Here is a 22557-nt window from a genome sequence, read left to right as displayed (position 1 = left end):
ATCTAAGCGAACCAACCACCACTAAAACCACCAGCATCCTCCCAACTCAACTCAACACCATCGCCATGTCAGCAGCATCCATCCCGACCTACTTCACCACCAACGCCGACTACAAGACATGGACGCTCCTGGCCTTCCTCACCGCCGAATCCGCCGCGCTCAAAACGCCCATCGACACGGAGATCAAGCGCCACCTCGGCGACGCGTGGAACAGCACGCTGCTGCACTATGCGAACGACGCCGAGAACCCGCGACGCGCGGGCTGGGCCGAGCGCCTCCGCAGGGAGTGGAAAGATGTGAGTTCTTGAATGACTGACTTTACAGCTTTATCTATCGTACTCTGCGGGCGGGCTTTGATGTGTGGTCTTTAGGTTCGTGATTGTTACTCCCCTCCCCCCGTTTCTGTTGTGACGATGAGATGTCGCTTACGTAATTACAGGTCTTGGCGCCCACACAACTTCTTTGTCTTAACGAGCACCCCACCTCACACACTTCATCTCCCCTCACCACCACCACCACAACCACCACCACCACCACCACCACAACCACAACCACAACCACAACCATCACAACAACAACCACTCGATGATCACGAATCCACGATGCGATGCCCGCCGTTTGACTACACTGCCCACAATGCCTTCTAGCCAACTGCTGGGGATTTACGGTCGCGATGCCTTCTAGCCATCGCTTCTTTCCCCAGTACGACGCTTTAGCCATCTGTGGGCGCTCCATTGTCGCGATGCCTTCTTGCCATCACCACAAGCCACTCCTCGCCCACGATGCCGTCCTGCCATCCGTGTGCCAGACCATATCTCGTTTGGACCCATGATGCCGTCTCGCCATCTATCGGTCCAAACCCCCATCTTTTCCCCGTCCACAAGTGCCGTCCCGCCACCTGTGTACAGCGACTGGAGCCTCATGTCAATCGTCGCACGGTGCCTTCTAGCCACTCGTGCTTCGGACTGAACGCTACCTTGTCTATAACGTCCTCTTTGGAGGACGGATCGGAGAGCCGCCCCATAAATGCCGTCTCGCCATGATTGGGCCGGTAATCCGCTTTGCTCTTTGCCCTTTTTTTGCCCCGTGTAGGGTACCTGACAGATGTTGGCCGGTAGAATTGACGATGAAGGTGCCCTCTGGCCACCGGATTCACTCTCTTCGCTGCCTGGTAGATGTTGGGTATCTTGCATGATTCCACTCCTCGCTCGTCCCCTGGTGTAGGATAACTAACTATAGTAAACAAGCATGCTAACCATCTCTGTAGAAATCACCTAACACACAGGCCGCCTTCAACAACTGGATCCTCCAGCAACAATCCCCCGCGGCTCCCGATAAATCCCCCACTGTTTCCGACAAATCCACAACGGTTCCAGACAAATCACCACAGCCAAACCTCCGCGCGCCCCGCAAATCCTACAAACGCCCGCGGCCCTCCCCCCTCTCCCGTGTCTCCTCCACATCCACAACCTCCTCGTCTTCGGTGGCACCTTATGACAGTGTCTCAACAGCCGGCACAGAATCCACCGCCACCTCCACGAGCAGCGTGTTTCCGTGGTGCAACCCCACGCTCGAAGATCTCACCGCACAGCTCGCTGCTATGAATAACCTCCTCAATGTCTCTGAGAATGAGACACTCGAGAGCATCGTGTTCGCGACAGCCAAGGCCGCATACGAGAAGGAGGAGTTCGACCGTTGCCAGCTATGGATCCTCGATTCGGTGGTTCGAAAAAAGTTGTCCGACAAATCTCAAGAAATAGTGAAAATGCCGCAGATCCCGGAGGTGCCGGCGAAGCTATTGACCTATCTCGAGAGGTACCGCGAGGTGGGTTTTATTTCTCGGTTTTTGTTTAGCATAGTCAAGAGGGATCGGAGGGGTGTGGCCGGAAAGCACAAGCGCTCAAAAAATTCAAAATCAATAAAACACATTACATTACCCGTTCCCCACACTTTTGTACCTTGACCTGTTGATGGCCCTCATGATGAGCACCTCCTATGAAAATATACCGCATCATCTATTTATCAAATGCTAAGGTGATATAAAGGTCAAAACTCTCGAAGACTGCTTCGCCGTCGCCGCCAAACCCCACGCCGACCTTTTTGACACAATCACAGACACAACCAAAACATGGATTGACGATGTCATGAAGTTCTCGTCCGTCCCACCTCTTTATCCTCTTTATCCTCTTATCACTAACAGCATCTAGTTATAAGCTCATCACCACTTCATTCCTCACCCTGCCCCTCCATGAAGGTTGCTACGATTCATCGGTTCACCCCCTCTTCTGGCAAAACTATTTCTTGGATTCCCCGCTATTCTGCCAACAGTTCGTCCCCCTCCCTCCAGTCCACTCTGATCTAAACTGATAATTCCCGAACAGAAAGGAAACGAAGCTTCCAACGCCGAACCCGACCTCTCCTCTTGCAGCGCTTCGCTGGGATGGGATATTTCTCCCCAAGCGCGCCCTCATCAACGGCACTCGCCCCGCTTTCGGCCTTGTCGAGGTGTGCCGTGACATTGGCACCGACGCCGTCAAGTCCCGGCGTGACTGGCAGAAGCTGCTGGTTGGATGTAGGGAAATACTCGCGGTGTTGAGGTGCGCTGTGGAGGGTGATGCGAAGACGATCAGCGAGCTTGCGGTCGTGGGAGTGCTGATGACGGGTATGTACTGCTCTTTTCTAAGTTTATGGAGAGGGAGAGGGGACTAATGTGTGCTGGATATAGGTGCTCAGACGACAGTCATGGTCATGGGCTGTGTCGGTGAGAACTTGTATGCGGTTGTTGAGGGGGGAACGCATGTCTTTCCTCCGGATCTGAGAGGCATGGCCAAGGGCGTGTCCAAGTACGTGCAGCCGATTTGGAGAGCGAAGGTATGTTAGCTTTGTTTTATAAACATGGTTATGACTGTGCTGACTGGCGTGGGTGAAGGAAATTATGTTGAGGTCCCATGCGCTGGTAGAGGCTTATTTTGAAGATAAGAATTACGAAATTTAAGTCGCCATATTGACGTATAATATGCTGTGTCCTCGATCATGTGATGCGTTGATGTTCTAGTGGTGTTGTTGTGATTGTAGTCTGCTGGTGGGGTGGAGCTTGTTTCTACTTATCGTCCATATTATACCCGCCTGGAGCAACGAATTTTTCTATTATCAGCCTGACCAGGAATTTGTCCATCTCTATCCCTGCATGTTGCTGTGGTTCGTGTATTAGAAATTTTAGGCCAACGATCAATTTTGAAAATTGTCATTTGCTACCCAGCAAAACGGTTCCCGCAACTAGCTGTTTTGAACCCATTTTTGTATGGGGATCGACATGGAACCATCAATTTTGCTACCCGCAACCATCAATTTTGCAACCAGCATTTTTCAAAATTGATAGCTTAAAATTTCTATTCTGCAATAAATATATCAAAAACTATATTTCATCCAAAGAAAAGGAATGGGATCTGGCGTGCTTAGTGTGAATGAGATTGTGCCTTGGTATTCGACAGTATCACAGTATCACATGGAGTTTTTGGACGAATGAGAAGCTTCTACATACCCCGCTTTTTGGGTCGCTTTCCTCCGAACCGATTTTGAGAGTTGGTCACTTTGGGCAACTTTGAAATGCAATACGTACCAATCGGGTAGTGTGTCGCAACATAAATGCGCACTGTTTAATATCCTCGGGGCAGGCAAGAAGAACCTGAAAATGACTTTTGATGGTAACGACCACTGATTCGCGGCTGGCGAAAAGCTACACCAAATTGCGTCCCTGCTTGCAGCTTGCATTTTCAGGTTCTTATTGCCTGCCCCGAGTATTAAAACATCCAGTGCATGTACCTACATACTCGCGACAAGCATGAAGTACCCGAATATGCAGCTGCAAGTTTTTGGTGTATTTTTGACTTCTACTCCAATGGAAATTGCAGATTAGGACGTGCATTTTCGGGTACTTTTTACCTGCTGCGAGTAGAGTACCTCTACCTACCAGTCCAGTTGTAAACCGGACAGGCTGGCCCGGCCCGTATTGTAGCTCCCGCGCAGAGATCAATGCAGGTTTCTCCGGTCCAATGGGCTCTCCTCTTGACTATCCAAACTTCTCTGTTCGACCTAACGTACCCCCTCTTCTTTAGCTTAGGCTCTGTTCGGACGGACGTGGTATTCAATACTGTGGTAGAGTAAATTCGGTGGCATGGTGTCATGCTCTGAGATAAAATGAAGTATTCGCCAAAGACAAAAAGGTGTTCGGATGGGATTGAGATATTGTTGGGGAGGGGCATGAAGATACGAGAGAACGAAAAATAAATACCTCCAGAGGTATTTGTTAAACCATGGTATTTTGTGGCGTATTCATGGTATCAAAACACTCAAATCTACTATGTACTGGATTATGGTTTTGCGGAACGCTTGCGCATTTGATTGGCCGAAAGGTGCAGGGGTCGATTTAGTCAGCACTTTCCCATAGCAACCGGCCCAACCCACCAAAAATTGGGAAGTACAGATACTGGCATGCCCGGTATTAACTTGGTATGAGGGTATCAATTATACTACAGGAGGTGGAAATACTACGGGGGGTGGTCAACTATGGCGGGTGGGCAATTATATGAATCGAGGATGAGAATTATTGGAGCTGGAAAGTAAGAGTAATTTTTGGATATGCACTGGACTGATCGAGAGCATCAAATTTCGCTAGAAACCGTAATTCAAAGCACAAATAAATGGGCAACTACCGGGGGAGGTGGCCGGAGCTGGCCAAGTACTGGAGCTGGCCATGGTCAACTGCGAGAGCTGGCAACTCCGGGAGCTGGCCATGGGCAACTACTATACTGGAGATGGCTAAGGGATATATTAACTACTGGAGATGGCCAAATACTCACTATGTTCACTGGAGGTGGAAAGTAATAAATGTAGGTGGGCCACTACTAGTACTAAAGTACACTGACTTACTACACTGACTTACGCACCTTCTCATTCGGCAACTTTCGTCCATAATTCAGCAAACTTGCAGGTCAGTCTAACCACAATGCAGACGGGTATCCAATCGTTTTATCTGCATCATATCCTAGTTCGCAGGACTCGGCGCAGGTTGCAAAGAATGAAAATGAAAGTTGTGCCCAACTAAAAGCCTCTAATACCATGACCGCATTATGGATTGGATTACCGATAGGCCAACAAATACAGTCGCACCTCGCTATCTCGTAATTCGATATCTCGGATCTCTTGCTGTCTCGTACGGATTTGCGGGACAGGTACTACCCTTCTCCACCAAAAACTATTTGCTGTCTCGTATACTTGCTATCTCATAGGGGTTTGGCTCCCAGAATACGCTAACGACATAACGAGGTGCGACTGTAGGTAGAGTACACACAGCGTTTCCGTTATGTGCTTGCTTCATAGGGACCGAGCAGAGAGGGCCTCCACCACACAGGATGTTTCTTGGCTGCAGGCTTAGTGCTAAATTTTATATCAAATTGTATGGTGGAGGTCCTCGCTTCATAGGGAAACGCTGTATTGCAGACGCGCACCCCGCCCCGAAGAAACGGGCTGACTGAGAGTGAAAAGTGAGCCTAAGGCCAAAGGACCTAATTCCTTCACCAGCACTGAATTCAACTCATTTATAACCTGCAAAGATTATTTGTGCCCTCAATCTCACCTTTTTAATTATGTGTAATCACCTACTAACATGTTTGTAATATATTGATCCTGCGCGTGCTGTGGGGTCGTCCTCTCATGAAGATCGATGATCTAGGCGAGGATCTTGTGATAACCTACCGTGGGCTGGTTTGAAATTGTAAAATCTCACAAGTCGGGACAAAGTTTTATCGGCCAGTTCAAAAAGATTTGGGGTGTATGTGTGTAGGTCGGTATGTACATACCTACATACTTATTGTCTCCACCCCCCAATAAACGGGGCTCGGCTAGCTAGGCCTCTATATTTTGGAGGTAAGAAACGGCTGCTTCCCCCAGCTCTAGCATTAAAAATACAACACTCACTATCTCCCTCATTTTTAAACTCGAAAAAACAGCCACCTACGTTGGAGCCATGCCCTGGGAATATTTGTTCAAATGGGCCCCTGGATCTAACTCGGGACCGCCCCCAAAGGTAGAAGAGATAGTCAAAAGTGTAGAAACTACAGCTCCAAGCGCGGCGAAGATAGTCCCCCAAAAAGGAGCAGTCTTCAGAGTCGCAGGCATCCCTCCAGCGGAAACAATCGGAGATCTAGATGATATTATTCGCATTTTGAAGGGTTCGTTGTCAGAGGCATTTCCGGGGGACACGTTCGATATCGAGGCCACACTTAGTGGATCCTGTTACGATAATACTCGCACTGCTCTGGTCAGTTTCACGCCGTCAGCGCCCCCTGAGTTGAACGGACTCGCCAACAGTGGCACTCTTGAAATCCCTTACAACGGTACCCGCAAGGCTTTGATCATAGACAGGGACTTTTATGGTCTCACCCAGCTCTATCAGACGAAGGGAGAAGTACGAGCAGAGTAGGCTCCCACCCCAACGAGACTTAGTGACATGAGCTAACCTTTTATAGCGTTGTAGCTGTACCTAGGCTTAATGGCCATGCGTATGGTTCATGGAGGGGGGGGTAGGCTACAAATGATGTGGCTTCGTGACTTCCTTGAGGAGGATTTGCCAGAGTGTAGAGTTATGATATATGGGTATAACTCAAAACTTGCAAGCAACTCCACCCACACGATTCCGGACTATACGGATTCGTTTTTAGAGGAGTTGAAGAAGGCGAGGCAATCGGAAAAGGTAAGCTTTTGTACTAAGAAGTGAGGATACTCAAAATCTAATATTCTGTCTCAGGAAAGAAATAGGCCAATAATATTTATTGGTCATAGCTTCGGTGGTGTTATCATTGCTCATGTGATCGATACTCAAACGAATCTTCAGATTGTGTGAGATGCTTATTTACACGGCCTAGTCTATTGTCAAAGCAAAAGATCATCCCAATATTCACGGCCTCCTGTTCGAGAAAACTCGCGCTACGATCTTTTTTGGTACTCCTCACCGTGGTCTTATAGTCGACGATATGCTCGCTATGCTTGAGCTTGATTCCCCTAGAAAAGAACTGGTTTTATCGCTTAGTAATGCCTCCAACAACCTCGGATCCGAGTTAAAAAGATTTATCAACTATACCACGATGACAAATCTAAAGATAGTCAGCTTCAAAGAAATACAACAGACTCGGAAACTAAAACGGGTACGTCCAAGTCATTCTATAATGATTTATGACTAATTATTTGTTAGGATGAGAATGGCATCTGGTCCAGGAGCGGCGAATACTTCATGGCTGTGGATAGTGGTTCATCCGTACTTCAACTTCCGGATACAATTGAAGAGTCACTGTCTGTCGAGGGAGACCATTCTACGATGGTCAAGTTTGAGAATAATCGAAATCCGACATATACCAGTGTTGTCAGGCACCTCAGGAATTTTATTTTGGATGGCAGTGCCATGGCTAAAATCAGTGAAGGTGAATAGTACATGCATATACCATGATATTAGAAGCCATAACTAAGAATATCTCAAAAGAACAGTTCCCCACGGCATGTAGTGCTGTGATTGGTAAAAGCGTTACCAGCCTAGAACGAATTCTAAAAGCAACACCGTCAGTTGCGAATACAAGGCAAATGAATGGTACAACTACACTTTTGCATTTGGCTGTTGAAACTGGAGACGAAGATATTGTATACCTTCTCTTAAAGTATCAAGCCAGTATGGAAGCTGTAGACGAGAAAATGGAAACAGCATTTCACCTAGCAGTACACAAAGGATTCAGAGGGATAGCTGTATTGCTCCTGAAGAACGGTGCTAAAATCGATTAACCTTGCAAAGGCATGACGGCACTGCAAATCGCGGCGGAGAGCGGTGATAGTAATATGGTCGTGTTGCTTCTGCATAACAGAACGTATATCGCGGCGGCAGACGACAAAAAGCGCACAGCACTATACCTGGCAGCTATGGGAGGGCACATCGATGTGGTAATGATACTTCCGGAGAAGGGGGCAAACCCGGCGTCTACTGATGTGGATGGATTCAATGCCTTGCACATGGCATGTAAAGGGGAGCACGAATGTCATGACAGAGTGGTGAAGGCTCTTCTAAAGAATGGGGCAAATATCGAGGCGGTGACCAACACCAGCCACACAGCACTGTATCTTGCAGCGCTGCATGGGAATAACATTAGCATAGTAGACTTCCTCCTGAAGAACAGCGCAAATGTCCACGCCACAACCGACACTGGAAATACGGCATTACACGCTGCAGTAGAGAAAGGGCATCAAGAGGTAGTAGAGCTTCTTCTGAACAGCAAGGCCAACGTCCACGCGAAAAACAAACTCGGTATTACGGCACTGTACCTTACTGCAAATCACGGGCATAGAACCATTCTAGAGCTCCTTTTAAGGAATGGTGCCAGCGTTCATGTGGCGAGTAGTACCGGACATACGGCACTACATAATGCTGCGTTTCAAGGATATATAAGCATTGTAGAGATCCTTCTGATAAATGGCGCAAACGTTGACGCGGCGATCGATGGCGGATTCACGGCATTGCATAATGCAGCGTGGGGAGGGCATCAGGAGATAGTAGAGATGCTTCTAGAGAGCAAGGCTACCGTCAGCGCGAAAACCGAAACCGGCCAGACGCCATTGCACTCTGCTGCATGAAAAGGGCATACAAGCATTGTAGAGATCCTTCTGAGGAATGGCGCAAACATTGACGTGGTGAACAACAGCGGATATACGGTATTACATGATGCAGCATCCCAAGGGGATGTGAAGGTATTCGAGTTCCTTCTGAAGAACAACGCAAACATAGCTTTAATCGCAGGGACTGGATATGCTGCTCTACACATTGCAGCGCAGAACGGACATCAGGGGGTAGTTGAGCTCCTTATTGAACATCTTCGCGACAACAACGACCGGCCATACAGCAATGGCACTCGCAAGCCACAACGGACATAACAATGTAGTACAACTTCTTCTAGCGAATACATTTCAAGTGGGGTTTTATAACAACTTTCGAGGTATTTCTTGAGAAACGAAGTATCGCTCTATGTGGAGAATTGGGAAATGGGCATATCGTGGAATCCGTGGAAGTTCTCGGTTCTTTCATTCTTTCATTCTTTTCTTTTGTACTCGGTTTGGATGGTGATAGAGATTCCACATTCTTTTTTTCTCTTCCTTTTGTCAATGCTAAATTCGCTACTGCTAATAAAATAAAATAATCACTGGCGTGAAAAGCCTATAAAGAGGAATAGAGTTTTAAAGCCATTTTTTAATAAAAACATCTGTTTAATTCCTATGTTTGTTGAGGATATACCGTGTTATCCGACGCCGTCTCCGCCAGTACTGCTATGCAGCGAAAGGTGGCATATTGTCCGGTTGGACTAATAGGGCTCCTCCCATATTTCTACCCTTCGCGCTCTAGCACCCCGCCACTCCGATGCGACGAACAGTACCTAATACATTCATGGTCCAGTTAGTTTTTGCTCATGTTTTTTTACCCTAACTGTTGTGTTGTGACTTGCTCTGGCGAAGTGTCGAGGCTTGGCACATAAACTATCACTCGATCATGGTGCAGACCCGGACATAAATTCTCACTCGGCTGTGGTCTGGCGTCATAAGGTATCACTCGATATGACGTATCTTGGCGAGAATCTAGATTACGGGAAAGTAGGGAGGGGAGTGAAGGCGGGAGGATTAAAAGGTTGAATAAGCTGTAGATTGGGTATTTTGTGTTCGGCTGGCGATGACGGATCTATGTCCACCGTGGCCGAAGATGTATATAAAACACAGCCTGGGGTATTAAGCAGGCGCACAGCTATGGTTAGTAACTGCTGGTCGTTTATTCTGAATTCATGTTATTAATATCCTGTCTGAATCTAAGTCTGTGCCGTTGGATTAATCGGAAGAGAAAAGTGATGTTTGGATGCGTTGGACATTTTCAGGCTGCTACTGATCGAGGTTCCACTATTTAAGGTCTAGAGAGCCTATCGCTATAAATATCTGGATGCAGGAAGATAAGAGTGATCATAGTTTAATTAAACGAGTTGACAGATGGGCGTTAGATGTGGTTTATAGACCGGTCTTATGAACGATCGATTAATTCCATCTTCTATCAAGCTCAGTACTTGATGTGATGCGATAAGGTAGCTAGCAACAATAGCTCTGAACGCAGAAACTTTAGCTCCGGTCGGCTGGCGAGGTATGACGAGAGTTTTTGAATATGCCAGGACCGAGCTTCAACGTGTAGCTTTGCTGTCTTTTTGTTTGGTCCTAGAGAGGGCATTTTTTATTTCGTTTTCTCATTGCTTCTTCAGCTGGGGTTACATCTCGGTGGAATGGCGTTTTATATAGAGATAGTTCAAGATGATCGTGATAAGCTGAGCCGTTGAGTGGAAACTGTATTCAATGGACGTCATTAGCGAAACTTGATCGATTCATGGCTTGTAAATAATGGCTGATTGCTTCATACGAAACATCCACGTTTGTGGCGGGCGGTAGTGTGAACACATAGAATAACTACATGTAATGACAAATAGCACATGTATATATCAATGCTATCTTTGGATCATCGGTTGCCGTCGCGTGAATGGAGTTTTACTTTGGCCAGATTCTTCATATTCGAGTGATGATTCATGATTAGATGTATGTGATATCGAAATGTAGTGAAACGGCGGCCCGAATCACTATCTGAAGGGAAACGGAGAATTCAATTATGAAGTTTTTGGGTCGAGATGTCTAGATTTAACCCCGCCTAACCCTAATCCCTTCCTTCGTATGTTTAACACCGCATCAAAATCTCGCTGTTTGCCAGCCGTGTAGAAGTATTGCAAATAGGAGTGAACATTCTCGAGATCCCCCTGTCTTATTTCCAGGCTCTGGAAAGTAGTATTTAATCTTTTGGGGGGCCTATGAACCATCACCTGTTGTTCAGATTACTCCGCTGCCCCGACCCTACGCTTTCAAGCTGGACTTCAGCTCAATAGACTTTTAGATCCCTATAAGCTCTTTCGGTAAGCGACTCCAATAGCTCTCTCGTCCCGGGGTATGTACTACTAGGTAGGCAGTCTTCAAAATCTATATCATGCAAGCTCCTCCGCCACAACTTCCGAATAGCCTCAATAACCATGTGGTGAAACGTGTTCGGGATATTGATAATGGGTGTCAAAAAGCTTCGGCCACTTTCTCAGCCCACTACTTGTGCAATTAAAAGGCCAATTTATGTTCCACAATATCAAGAAGAAATATTGCTCCAGTAATTTCCCACTCTAGTACTGCCCTATTCCGCCGCCGCCCGCGGCTCAGCGGTAGCCATAGAATGATCTGGCCAGGAATCATTCCCGGCAGTCAGAACTAGCGGTACACTCTCCTACATAAAATCGTTCTTTGAGCCATGTTGGCTATTATTATTATTCGATGTTTCTGTCGTCAATATTTATAATGATGTTCGCTCGTACTAGAGCCGAAGCCAGCCACGAGCTCACTCATAAAGAGCAGTTTATACCGACTAACGCAAGGCTCAAGCCGATTCAATGCGGCGGATAGTAGCGGGTGAAGCTTTTCCCGGTGCTCTTGCGCACACACTTAAAAACACCAGGAACATGATTGATACCCTCCACCGCCTGCGATATCATGTTCAGACATTAGCGTAAAAAGGTCGAACCTTTTAAGGAGGTACTATGTCAAGATCTTTGGTATCCAGCGCGCAATTCCTAGCAAGTTTTGAAGCCCGATCCGTGCTGAGACGGTGTACAGTGGGTTAGGTCCGGTAGAGTGTGTTGATGATAAACCTTTTCTGGGCAATCTTTCGATTTTTGGGCACAGATGTCGCTCGAAACTAGTTTGGCCGCCGTAAATGCGGCCCTCCGCGAGCGTCGACCGGAGGTTTGGTGGGCAGTAATCCTCTTAGATCCTCTTCGTTGTGGTAGGCAGCGGGCACGCCAGGTGTCATGGCCTGGGCGGCCGCGCTCGCACCCAAGCAGCTAGCACTACTTCCGCCAGGTACCGGGAAATTCTACCGCCGTTCGATTCGGAGTCGCGGGGAAGCCGTAAGTCAAGCATCGAAACAAGGTCGGCGGGCTGCGCAGACTACCATAATGCTCGCCGGTGATGCACATCACGAATGTTGGCAGGAACGCTGTCATGTCAGCGGTGGCGTCATGGATCTCGTGTATATATGTATGGCGACACTCTGTCGTCGGTTGGCAACTTGGCGTAGTGGGCATTGGTTACATGGGTAGGAAGTGCGGCAGCGGAGGCGAGTTCGGCGGGGTTGGCCAAGCAGAGGTCGCAGACACTTCCGCGCGAGGCACCCAGCGTTCTTCCAAGCAACAGCCATTCCAGTAGTGGGGAGACATGAATCATGCAGTGAGGACAACATATCAATGTCGATCCTGACCGCAGTGCAGGGGGCCTGACGTGGGGGCGGGGCGGGTGCACAGGGGCGCGCGGGTAACATGCTGTATATATTATATATACGGGGATGTGCAGTCCGGTGGGTGGGAACAGCAACCTCAGGCGTCATTCCCACCCTACACTCCCACTCCCCAAACCGATATGTCCGCATAGAGGTTGCCCTAATCTAAGATCCTGTGCTGGAAGGGATGGTTCGCTGTTAGGGCTTCACCCAAGTAGGAAATTTTGATTGTGCAGACCTCGATGATATTAATATAGAATGGCGCCAAGCCCCGTTCGTGAGATTAATATTCGATATGACACGTGACATTGCTCCTCTTTGCTGGGAGTTTGCTGAACTGTGGTGTTTCTAGTCACAATCTACCGGTGAGTGAGGAACAGTTAAAGGTGAAAGTTAACGTACATACGGTTACATTCTCTAGAGGAGCCGGCCCGCAGCGGCGGAAGGTCAGACCTTTTTCTCCCAGCACCGTTCACCCCCGGCCCCGGCTGAGGGCCATCCGCAGGTTTGTAATATAAAGACTTCAATACCAGGAGTACACTCGAACATAGACACTAGACCTGTGGGTAAAATGTGTGCAGATATATGAATTGCCTTGCAATCTGTTTCTGTCGGAACCCCGGATTATGCTGGTACATCTACGGGTGGATTGATGAACGAAGTAACGAGGGGAGAGTATTGGTGGAGAGGTCATGATCGGCCGGCTGTGGGGGTGTACGTGGGGTGGTTTACGTATTGTTCCTGCGTGGGTACTTGTTGCGGTCATTACATGTATCTTTGCGGGCCCACGGTGCCTCTTGGTATTCAGCTCGCAGCAATAGGCCCCGAGTTTATAGGTTTCAGGGTAGTATGATAAGGCGTTTCATGACCGGTATCTTTAACTCTATATGTATATACCTTAGTGTACTGTGTTGGTATCAAGACTATTAAATAACCGGTGGGAGGTAAAAAAAACTTGAAGAACGTAAAAGGATTACGTACCTCGACCTCCCTGAAAAGGTGATGAAAATGCTCGGATTTGGGCTAAAACAGTAAACATAGCGGTCCAAAGCCACGACCACCACCAGCAGACGTATGGAATAGGAGTCCCATAATCTATAGTATGGGAGTCTCGATTGATGGAGGAGGAGGTTGATTCCAAACAATCTTCTCGTACCACTCTGTAGATAGCGCTATTGAGTACAAGTAGCTTCCACGTCATGGTTTGAGGTTCGGGAGTCTCTGAATAAGGCTGACACTATTAGTCAGCAGTCCTACAGGAGGTGTTTCTGTGTCCTCGGGTTTCAGAAAGCCAATAGTATCTCGGCTTGGAAATACTCGGATCTCTCTAAACCATCTCCTGTCTCATCATCGTTCAACTCAACTTTGCGCAATCCGACATCTCATCTACTATCCCTTGGACGGATGAAACTCTCAAATTCGCAGCTTCCCTCTTTCAGCTAATACTAGCCCTATCCAGTAACTCGTGCTGATTTTTGATTGGCTGTATTATTATTACCGCACACAAAAAGCACGAAGGTTACCTGGCTAAGTGCGTGCACGGTCCAGGCTGCGAATTTGAGAGTTTCATCCGTCCAAGAGATACTCCCTCACAAATTGAGCTTCTTCGCTCTCCCCCGCGCCGCCCTTCAAATTCAGTGGGCAAATTCTGAAGTCGCTAATTAGCTAACACCTCAATTCTAGTTTCAAACACCATAACTCTCTTGAAGTTCCAAGCTCTAACGACATTGACAATGTACAACTCTTCAGTCACCCCCGTCGTGTTCACAGCCTTGCAGTACAACTATTCCGGTATCAAAGGGCTATCAGATCACCCCCCATGTGGATGACTTTCAGCTTACTGCGCCAAGGCCTTTGATCTAACATTGACGAGGCCTATAACCCTGACCTGAGCGGCAAAGTAAGTGGGGTACCGGACAGTCACCTACGCTCAACAATGTACTTTAGAGACCTGTACCAAGCTGGGTTTTAGCCCCCACCTGAAAAGGGCAGAAATATTTGTCGCCGGAGGGGTAGGTAATCATAATGAAGCATGCCTAGCTGTGTACGTGTGTATGTAGGCAGAAGAGCTTTGTCGAGTCAATCATATTCAGGCTTTCTTCAAGAGCCTATCGTGATTCGACCTCATCAAGATTTCTTTTTACAAATCATTCAGACAAAGTCTATGTATGTCTTACCGGAAAACACCCCGTCAATAAAAGACAAGTGATTTTCGGGCACGGTTGAAGGAGTGGGAACGTGGTCTGTTGTAAAGAAATGATACCTTCGTTACCTGCCTTTATTATGGTCCTCATGCTCAGCAGTGCGATAAATCACCAGAAAATTCGGCCGCCGTGGAAATGGAATTGGCAACGGTTCATTGCTGCAGCTGCAACTCCCGAAGGCATAGATTGATCCCACAAGGCCTTTCCGGGAGGATCCGCAGCGTGGGTAAACCAGCTGCAGAGAATGGTGTATATAAAGGTAATACAATACTCGATCTTGTTTCGATTCTAGAGTCATCCAGAGTGCTATTCTTTGTGCTCACACGATGCTCGTGCTCAGTTTCGAGTGTCGGTATTGTTTATAGCCTACGTTGTCATATCCTGTGTAGGTTCTCAAAACTGCTCCTGCAGACGCGATAGTTAACACAGTCGGCGTGCAGGACATGCGATTGGAAGATGATGCTGGTAGGTTCGCCGTTACACAATTCCTTTCGAGGATGTTATGATACGTCAGTCTCATTGCATCATCATTTTGCATGGCCCGTTAATAAATGCAATGTTACACGGTTCCTTCCTCGCAGCCTTGTTCCTTGGCTATAAACTTGCATAATATACATGTGGCTTCGGTGGAATGATTTCTCTTGATGTTTCGTGTGTATGGTGAATGACCCTGACAACCCTGTTCTCACCCTTCATCGTAATAGGTATCTAAAAGAATCTGTTGAAATAGTCGCCCTCTGGCGCTTCCTCTCGCATAATTACCTACCTCTCACCGGCGGACCTTGGTATTAAGCACCGGATTGACGATATTTAAGATCTCTCTGTCCTCTCTTGTGGCATCGCAAATTCAACCACGAAATCATTCATATTCACAGCGGTGAAGAGGAGAAAATGGAAGAAGATTTGGGCTTTCCGTATGTACATTTATTTAATTCACAATTGGCCGACGTATGCGTGTGCGATTATCAACCGATTCTCAAAGTCAGTTTACTAAACTTTTCACTCATCTCAAGAACTAGTAAATACCTCGGCGGTCTTCCTTATCACCCTCTTGAGGAGCCCATAAGACCTGAAGAGAATATCGGCCGGTCGGCGTTCCGCTACATTGCTGTTCTAGACGACTATATGTAAGTTCTTAGGCGGATATATCTGGTCAATATATATATAACAAAATCTGACTAGACCTCAAGTGAAGACTTGCCAAATAACTTGCATATCGACTATGGAGCCTGCGGTTCACGCCAGATGCGGGAGGCGTATAACGATGATCTCCCCCAGCCGGGCAATAACAGTTATCATGAATATCCCTTCGTCGTCGTGAAAAGAAAGAACAACGGGGATGGGAAGCACAGTTTGAAGTATTTATTTACAGCAGAGGCTTACGCGAAATGATTTTGGAGGCTCTGGGCTTGGATGGTGCCCATGATATGTCTAGACTCCAGGATGGGGCATATCTCCTACGAGCCTGGGATGATCTTCGACAGTATCTTTATAAAAAGAGGAAGACTTACAGAACTCCAGCAGGTCCCTGGAGTCCTGGGGGCGGCGGAATCGCAAAAGAGATCACCGGCCTCCGCCATACAATCGCCGAGCTTGAACTTCTGGTACATGTGTTTTTGGAGAATTGGGATATACTATCTGCTGTCGGGATTAATGAGCTCCTTGAACAAGGATATATAACCTCGCACCATTATGATGCTATTAACGAGAGAATGTCTGTTCATCGAGAGCTTGATGACCTAGCAGACACGTTCCGCCAATCTGGTGATAGATCAGAACTATACTTTGATAATATGAAATCCTGGTCAAATAAAATGCAGATAAAACTCGACACGCTTAAAGCTTATTATAGGGACTACCCATGTTCTGCATGCCTGAGGGAGAGGAGTGATTGAGACTTTTCGCTTTCATGCTTAATATGAGCGGGCGGACCGGGTGCCACTGCCACCCCTCTGGGCGGCCAAGAAAGTACGTCCTTTCTGGCATCTTTGATTTTGTGTTACCATACAGATCTAACTAAACTCTCACAGAGACTTGGAAAAGTCGGTATCAAAACAAAGAACGATGGGCCTTATCAGGATGACTCTATACTGCAAAGCAGAGATAGAAAAGGACTTCTACCTTGAGAGGGTTGTTGATCTGGCAATTAGGGAGGAGAGGGGCGACCTGAGTATTGCAATTGGGTACTTTCAGGAGGTTATAGGTGATTGCATCAAACGCTTGATAAGTAACGTCTAACACTAACTATAGACTTACCGTTTTTAGAGGGCGAACGTCGAGCACTAGAGGACAAACTTATTAATACGAGAATCCATCAGTTGGAACAGGAACAGTCCCGGCAAGAAAATATAAAACTCCTGCGCCTAAAATTTAAGTTGGAATACGATATTATATCACAATATATTCAGGGTGCTCGGACTGCCAGACCGCTCCGGGAGTTCGCGGCTCGATTTCCACACTCACGAGACTTTTGGGATAAGGGGATCAGCATCTTCCACCAGTTTCTTGATGGTAACCCGCCTAGTACGCTTATACGGGCATTGAGTTCAATCTCCGTCTCGATCGCGATGGCTTCTGTTTTGGATACGGTTGGAGAGAGTTTTGGGATGCGGGACGACGTTATTGCAGATACTGGCCGATGGGGAAGGGAAATTCGCTCCGCCCATGAAAAACTATTTTTCGAACGAACCTGCAAGAGTATCTGGCTTAGAAATTCCAGTGTGGAGGGATCCGACCACGACTATTCGGAAAGTGGTTATACGCCGCACTACCGAGATTCGCTCAAGGAACTAGCCAGAAATCTGGTGATTCATTCTAGGGGGCTTTATCGACCCTCCTCCATTCTAAAGGAGAATCCTTCTTTCAACGATGATTCCCCAGGTTTTCAGAATGCTGGTCAACGATCATCTCTCCAATATCCAATATTTCCAACGGGAATAGCGGGGGGGGGGGGGGAATATTACAGAATGAATTTGTCCCGATAACCGAGGAACTTGAGGACTATCCGGATCCGCCTAACTTCATGCCAAACAATATCACGTGCACCTCCATTCCGCATCCCGATATCCCTATCCTAATCCCTCCGGATCCCATTCAACCAGCGCCATCGGTACCAGGAACGGATTCAGCGCTGGAGTGGTTCCTGGTTATAATGGCTGGTGCTGTCTTTACCGTCATCATAATTTTCCTGCATTGTTTGTACTAACTATCCCATTTCTATTGATCAGAAGGGTGCTAATGTTCTACGGGATATAGTTATGAGAAGAGGATCGCAAAAGTTCCAAGACGTTGTGCAAAGCGAACTCTTTGACGCTTTGAGGGGGGACAAGAGATTCACCTGCTTTGATGGGGTCTTTAAAGATGTACTGACTGAAGTGAAGTCACAAAGGTTAACCGGGTTCTATAGGGTTGTTTCATATATCCAATTGGAAGCTCAGGTATGTTCAACTCACATATATAAATGACGGCGCTGACAGGAGAAGTTGCATTGCCTTGACGAGATGTATGACCAACAGCTGTTGTCCCTCCGCAAGACAACCAAGGCCTTACTTTTTAAGTGTGTTCATCAAGCGGTCTATACATATATCGGGCTTCAATGTGCGGAGCTTGAGATTAATCCCCCCCGGATGGCGATGAAACCACACGATGGCATCCTTGATGAGACCTTCTCCGGTGCGGAGGAATCACAAGTGCCACTGGAGGAGAATGCTCAAAGGTATGTTCAGGTGGGACTTCTTGTAAGTGTCTACTCTAACGACTTCAGGGCCAGGGTCCATACAAGCCCTGGCGTTGATGCAAAAGTCGATACAGTCAATCCTGCCAGGCCTGTGTCAGTAGTCTATTGCCTTCATCCGTGAGCCGCTCTTGCTAATTGGAGATTAGCGATCGCAAACGGAAAGCTCCCCCGTCAGTTCATGAGAAACCTTCTCAGCCGACTCAAAGACCTAAAAGGCAGGCGGCCGAAAACAAACTCACCTGCGATGAGTGTGGTAAAAAGTATTCGAACATAGGGAACCTGAATCGCCATATCGACGTTAAACATAATGAAGAGAAACAAGAACTTCGATGCGAATACCCGCCTTGTATTACAATCTTTGCCCGGCATGACGCCCGTGATGTGCATCATCGGAAGTTTCATTTATCCTCTATGGTCTCGGAGGGAGGTGATTCCGGGCTCCCACTAAGACATTTGTTGGGGCTCAGAAAATGAGAAATGAGGGGGAGTGGGAAGGATCTCTAACGCGTTAGATGCGCTTAACGTGGTGGGGTAATAGGTAGAGGGACCTCAGGTGAAGCCAGGCATAGTTAAAGCAGGAAGATAAGACGGCACTAGGAATCTGGAAACGATTCACCAAGTGGCGAGATGAAAGAGGAAGAGATGAGGATAGAGAGGAGGAACCTAGGGAAATGAGAATGGGGTGGGGTGGTCTGAGAGATAGCCCATAGACCCGCGGGGCAAGAGATCAGGTGTGCAGAAGGACAAATTGTTAATCGCAGTTTCTCGCAAGCTACGATTTCTTATTTTCATAAGTTACTATTGCTTACTTTCATCAAGTCACGATGATTTCCATTTGTTACAGGCTACTAGCCTAGGCGACATGACAGAGGAGGGAGAGACGAAAACAGAGAAGAAGAAGCCAGAGAAATAGAGAGGGGCTGGGGCAGCTTGCGGGACAGCCCGTAAAAATTATAAATTGTTTAGAAGTTACTTTCCTTATGTTATAAGTTGTTAGTTTAAGAGTTGGGTTTGTTTTGTTTAGTTTAGTTTTTTTTAGTTTTGTTTTGGTTCGTATTTTGAGAGCCGGAGGAAGTGATTGGGAAGTTCCGGGGTAGTGTGATATTGTTATAGACTACGGTCTGCATACAATTAATGAATTAAACAAAAAAAAAAAAAAAAAAAAAACCGTAGTAGCTCGGGCGAGGATTAGTCAGTGCGCGAGTGATGTTCGGTGATCGAGTGATTGGCCGTGAATAAGTGTGATCCTGAGACGAGCGGGGATGACGGATCATTTTCGTTCCGTTCCAGAAAGTGAAAGGGATAACTATATTATTTATCGCCTCCAGGAAGTCCAAAGTATCCAATCTACCAAGTCGCATCGTGCCGTAGTTTCAAATAATCTGGTTCCTAAAACTCGCGATGATGTGCCTTTGCGCGGAGGATTAGATACAATTGGGAGACCACCAGTGATATACTAAGTGTTAATTAATTTAAATATCTCTTGATATATATAGCCAGAAAGTTCACTCGCCATCTTCTAAAGAAATGTGAAGATCACCGGCGCTTGTTAAGCGTATGATAAGTTAAACGTCGTGATCTAGTTGGTGATTCGATTGGTTTCTAGTATGTAATCGGGTTGTTGTGGTATTTTGGGTGCCCAAGTGTTATTGCTTGTTCTGCGATGCCTGTTGATACCGGTTCCTACGTAGGCATTTGTGGTTTAATCTCAGATATTCATAGTTAGTATACGGCCACCATCATGCATTCGCAATACGATGCTGCCATGTTTTTCCTTAGCTTTACCTTCTGCCGACCGAAATTAAGCCTTTACCACTGTACACCGCCGGAGATCTGTTCTAGCAGCGGTTCTCAAGAACGTATATATGGAGTTCCTTAACCTGATTATGCTATTTTTCGGACCCAGTATGATCTTGAAAGACGGCTAAGCCGGCGCACGCGTGGGGAATGCCAATTCCGGAATCGTCACTAGTTTATCACGGGACGAGCGGTGCGTAGGCGGGATACCTGGAGGCATCGAGGAGGGGTTGTGGGGTTTGACGATACAGAGAAGAGGGTGGGAACTAGCAGAAGTATCGCCTGAAGCCGGGTATCAGATCGGAAAGGGCCAGTAGTCGACGTGCCTGTCGGGACTAGCTTTTAGCCTCTTGCTGCCCTCGAGTGTGGGAATATATGTACCCGACAACGTGATTCTTCCCAACTGACCTTAACAAAAATGAAAGGTTTCACTAAGGTTGGGCTGTGGTTCGGTGTCGAGGCGGTCACATCTCATAAGCAAACAATTCCTCTCGTAAGAGCAACGTATCTGCTCTGAATGAGTCGCTTGGTAGATACATGTAGGTTTGTCCTAACGCCATGTGTATCTTTTGGGCTTTTAATTATAAACAGACCAAACATCGTTGCGCGCGCCGGACCTGATCGCACAGCCCCGCTGAGCTGAGACCCTACCACTATAGCCCACATATGCCCCGATAATAACATGCTATCTATCAAGTTTGGTGTTCTTTTTCATATAGTTCTACATTTTGGTTAACTCCATGTACGTATATAGGATGTATAAATACATGTATATGTACACAGATACGTTATAAATTACATGTAGTGATGCCTCTCGACAGCCATAGATCTTTGCTCTAACATGTTATATATATAATATACAGGTAATCACTGTCCAAAATAGTCAAAATATGCCTCAGAATCCTCAGAGTCAGTAGGATGTAGCGACTCCTCAGGTTCACTAGGGTGTAGCGACTCCTCAGGTTCACTAGGATGTAGCGACTCCTCGGGTTCACTAGGATGTAGCAACTCCTCAGGCTGATTAAAGTCCCATTCATCCTCCGATCCTATCTCTATCACCGGCATCTTCCCAGCTCTCTCTACCTTTCGTGGCTGTTCGTCATCCGACAATATAACTATAACCTCGCTTTCCCTTTCAATCGTTTTGATTTCGTTCGTCTCCCTATCCCCTAAGCCTGGCTCTGCAGTTTCCGATGTCTGTACTGCATTTTCTAGCTTCTCTGTCTCTCTCTTGGTGATGCCCGCTTCTTTCTCTTCAGCCCTTAGTACGTCTGCCTCTTCTTGCCCATGGGCTACATCCTGAGCGCCGTCGGTCTTTTCGTCCCTCTTCGGCTCCCTTTTTTCTTTCTTATTAGAGCCTATCTGTGGAGGGAACCTTATCTCTTCATCCCTTCTCAATTGCTCCGCCGGCTCTTCTTTATCAGAGGCTATTCCTGGATTATTCTTGGTCGCTTCATCCCGTTCCACCGGCACTGTCATTCCACCAACCAAAACCCGCATAGGTTCCCTTTTTCTTCCCCTGATGCTCCTTTTTCGTACTCTACCTTCCTCCTCACTATTGCCACCGTTCTGACTGCCTCCTTCTATCTCTGTTCTCTTTCTCTTCCCCCCTTCCTCTCCAACCGTCACGATCCCAGCTCTACAACCATCGTCCAGACTACCCCCTTCATTCTTTCTCTTCCTTTTTTTCACGGCCAGACGTCTTTTCATCAAAACCCAACTCTTCTTCCCTGCCTCATTTATGAGGCCCCTTAACTTTCTCCTACACTCCACCACCTCACTCGCCTCCGCCGGCAACACCATATTCTCTAGAATATGCTCTTCCACTTGCTCACGTGCCTCCTTTGGTAGGTCTAGCCATCTATCGCAAGAATTGTTCCATACTTTGCGAAAGGTACCCTTTGAATTCCTAATTAGCGGCAATTATATCGGGGTGGATGCTCTGTAAACATACCTGTAGATCCAGAACTGTCATCGTATAACCGGTCCCAATAGCTAACGCTACAAAAGCATCATCAGAGGCGCGATTCATGGTCTGAGTCGCTGCGGATAGGGTCAACTCGCTAATGCGGGCATGCCAGTTAGGATCGCGAGATGCAGGTGGGATGCTCGACAGATTCTTCAGTTTTACTTCGAGGCTGGAGAGCTTGGTGGTGAAGTCTTTAGTGGGAATGAGTTCTGTCCGTATCATTCGCTACGGTTTTGTTCCATCAGTGACCAAGGCTTCGAAGAGTTGCATTGTTAAAACAGCATGCGCAACTGCCCCCCCTCCCCACCGGGGGGCGAAAGAGGGCGCGGCGCGGGCCAGGGCTTAAGTATTGGAACGAAAAGACACGACAAAGGAAATATAGCTCTACCTTTAATCTATCGCTGGTCATAGGGTCTCCGAGCGCTGA

The 22557-nt window shown here is 47.2% G+C and overlaps 4 protein-coding genes across 4 annotated transcripts; 3 read left to right on the top strand and 1 right to left on the bottom strand.

Annotated features, from left to right (window-relative positions):
* Positions 1 to 65: 65 nt before the first annotated feature.
* Positions 66 to 2995, top strand: H6S33_011673 (uncharacterized protein; the record flags this gene model as incomplete). Its single annotated transcript, XM_044843061.1, has 7 exons — positions 66 to 296; positions 1268 to 1825; positions 2046 to 2155; positions 2208 to 2327; positions 2382 to 2662; positions 2726 to 2871; positions 2930 to 2995. The coding sequence occupies 7 exons, from the start codon at positions 66 to 68 to the stop codon at positions 2993 to 2995; spliced, it is 1512 nt and encodes a 503-aa protein (XP_044696441.1).
* A 3030-nt stretch (positions 2996 to 6025) lies between these two features.
* H6S33_011672 (uncharacterized protein) lies at positions 6026 to 8670 on the top strand (the record flags this gene model as incomplete). Its single annotated transcript, XM_044843060.1, has 7 exons — positions 6026 to 6466; positions 6536 to 6751; positions 6806 to 6865; positions 6924 to 7202; positions 7250 to 7475; positions 7535 to 7810; positions 7838 to 8670. The coding sequence occupies 7 exons, from the start codon at positions 6026 to 6028 to the stop codon at positions 8668 to 8670; spliced, it is 2331 nt and encodes a 776-aa protein (XP_044696440.1).
* A 6849-nt stretch (positions 8671 to 15519) lies between these two features.
* H6S33_011671 (uncharacterized protein) lies at positions 15520 to 18838 on the top strand (the record flags this gene model as incomplete). Its single annotated transcript, XM_044843058.1, has 12 exons — positions 15520 to 15542; positions 15642 to 15755; positions 15819 to 15986; positions 16064 to 16342; positions 16552 to 16596; positions 16659 to 16831; positions 16894 to 17432; positions 17594 to 17822; positions 17884 to 18065; positions 18111 to 18343; positions 18398 to 18457; positions 18511 to 18838. The coding sequence occupies 12 exons, from the start codon at positions 15520 to 15522 to the stop codon at positions 18836 to 18838; spliced, it is 2373 nt and encodes a 790-aa protein (XP_044696439.1).
* A 2190-nt stretch (positions 18839 to 21028) lies between these two features.
* H6S33_011670 (uncharacterized protein) lies at positions 21029 to 22352 on the bottom strand (the record flags this gene model as incomplete). The annotated part of the gene is made up of 2 exons (XM_044843057.1): positions 21029 to 22060; positions 22116 to 22352. The coding sequence occupies 2 exons, from the start codon at positions 22350 to 22352 to the stop codon at positions 21029 to 21031; spliced, it is 1269 nt and encodes a 422-aa protein (XP_044696438.1).
* Positions 22353 to 22557: the final 205 nt, after the last annotated feature.

The sequence above is a fragment of the Morchella sextelata genome, assembly GCF_020137385.1.
Source record: "Morchella sextelata strain SCLS chromosome Unknown scls_6, whole genome shotgun sequence".
Taxonomy (NCBI): domain Eukaryota; kingdom Fungi; phylum Ascomycota; class Pezizomycetes; order Pezizales; family Morchellaceae; genus Morchella; species Morchella sextelata.
The sequence above is the reverse complement of the archived record's forward strand: the minus strand, read 5'-3'. Positions and strand labels throughout refer to the sequence as shown.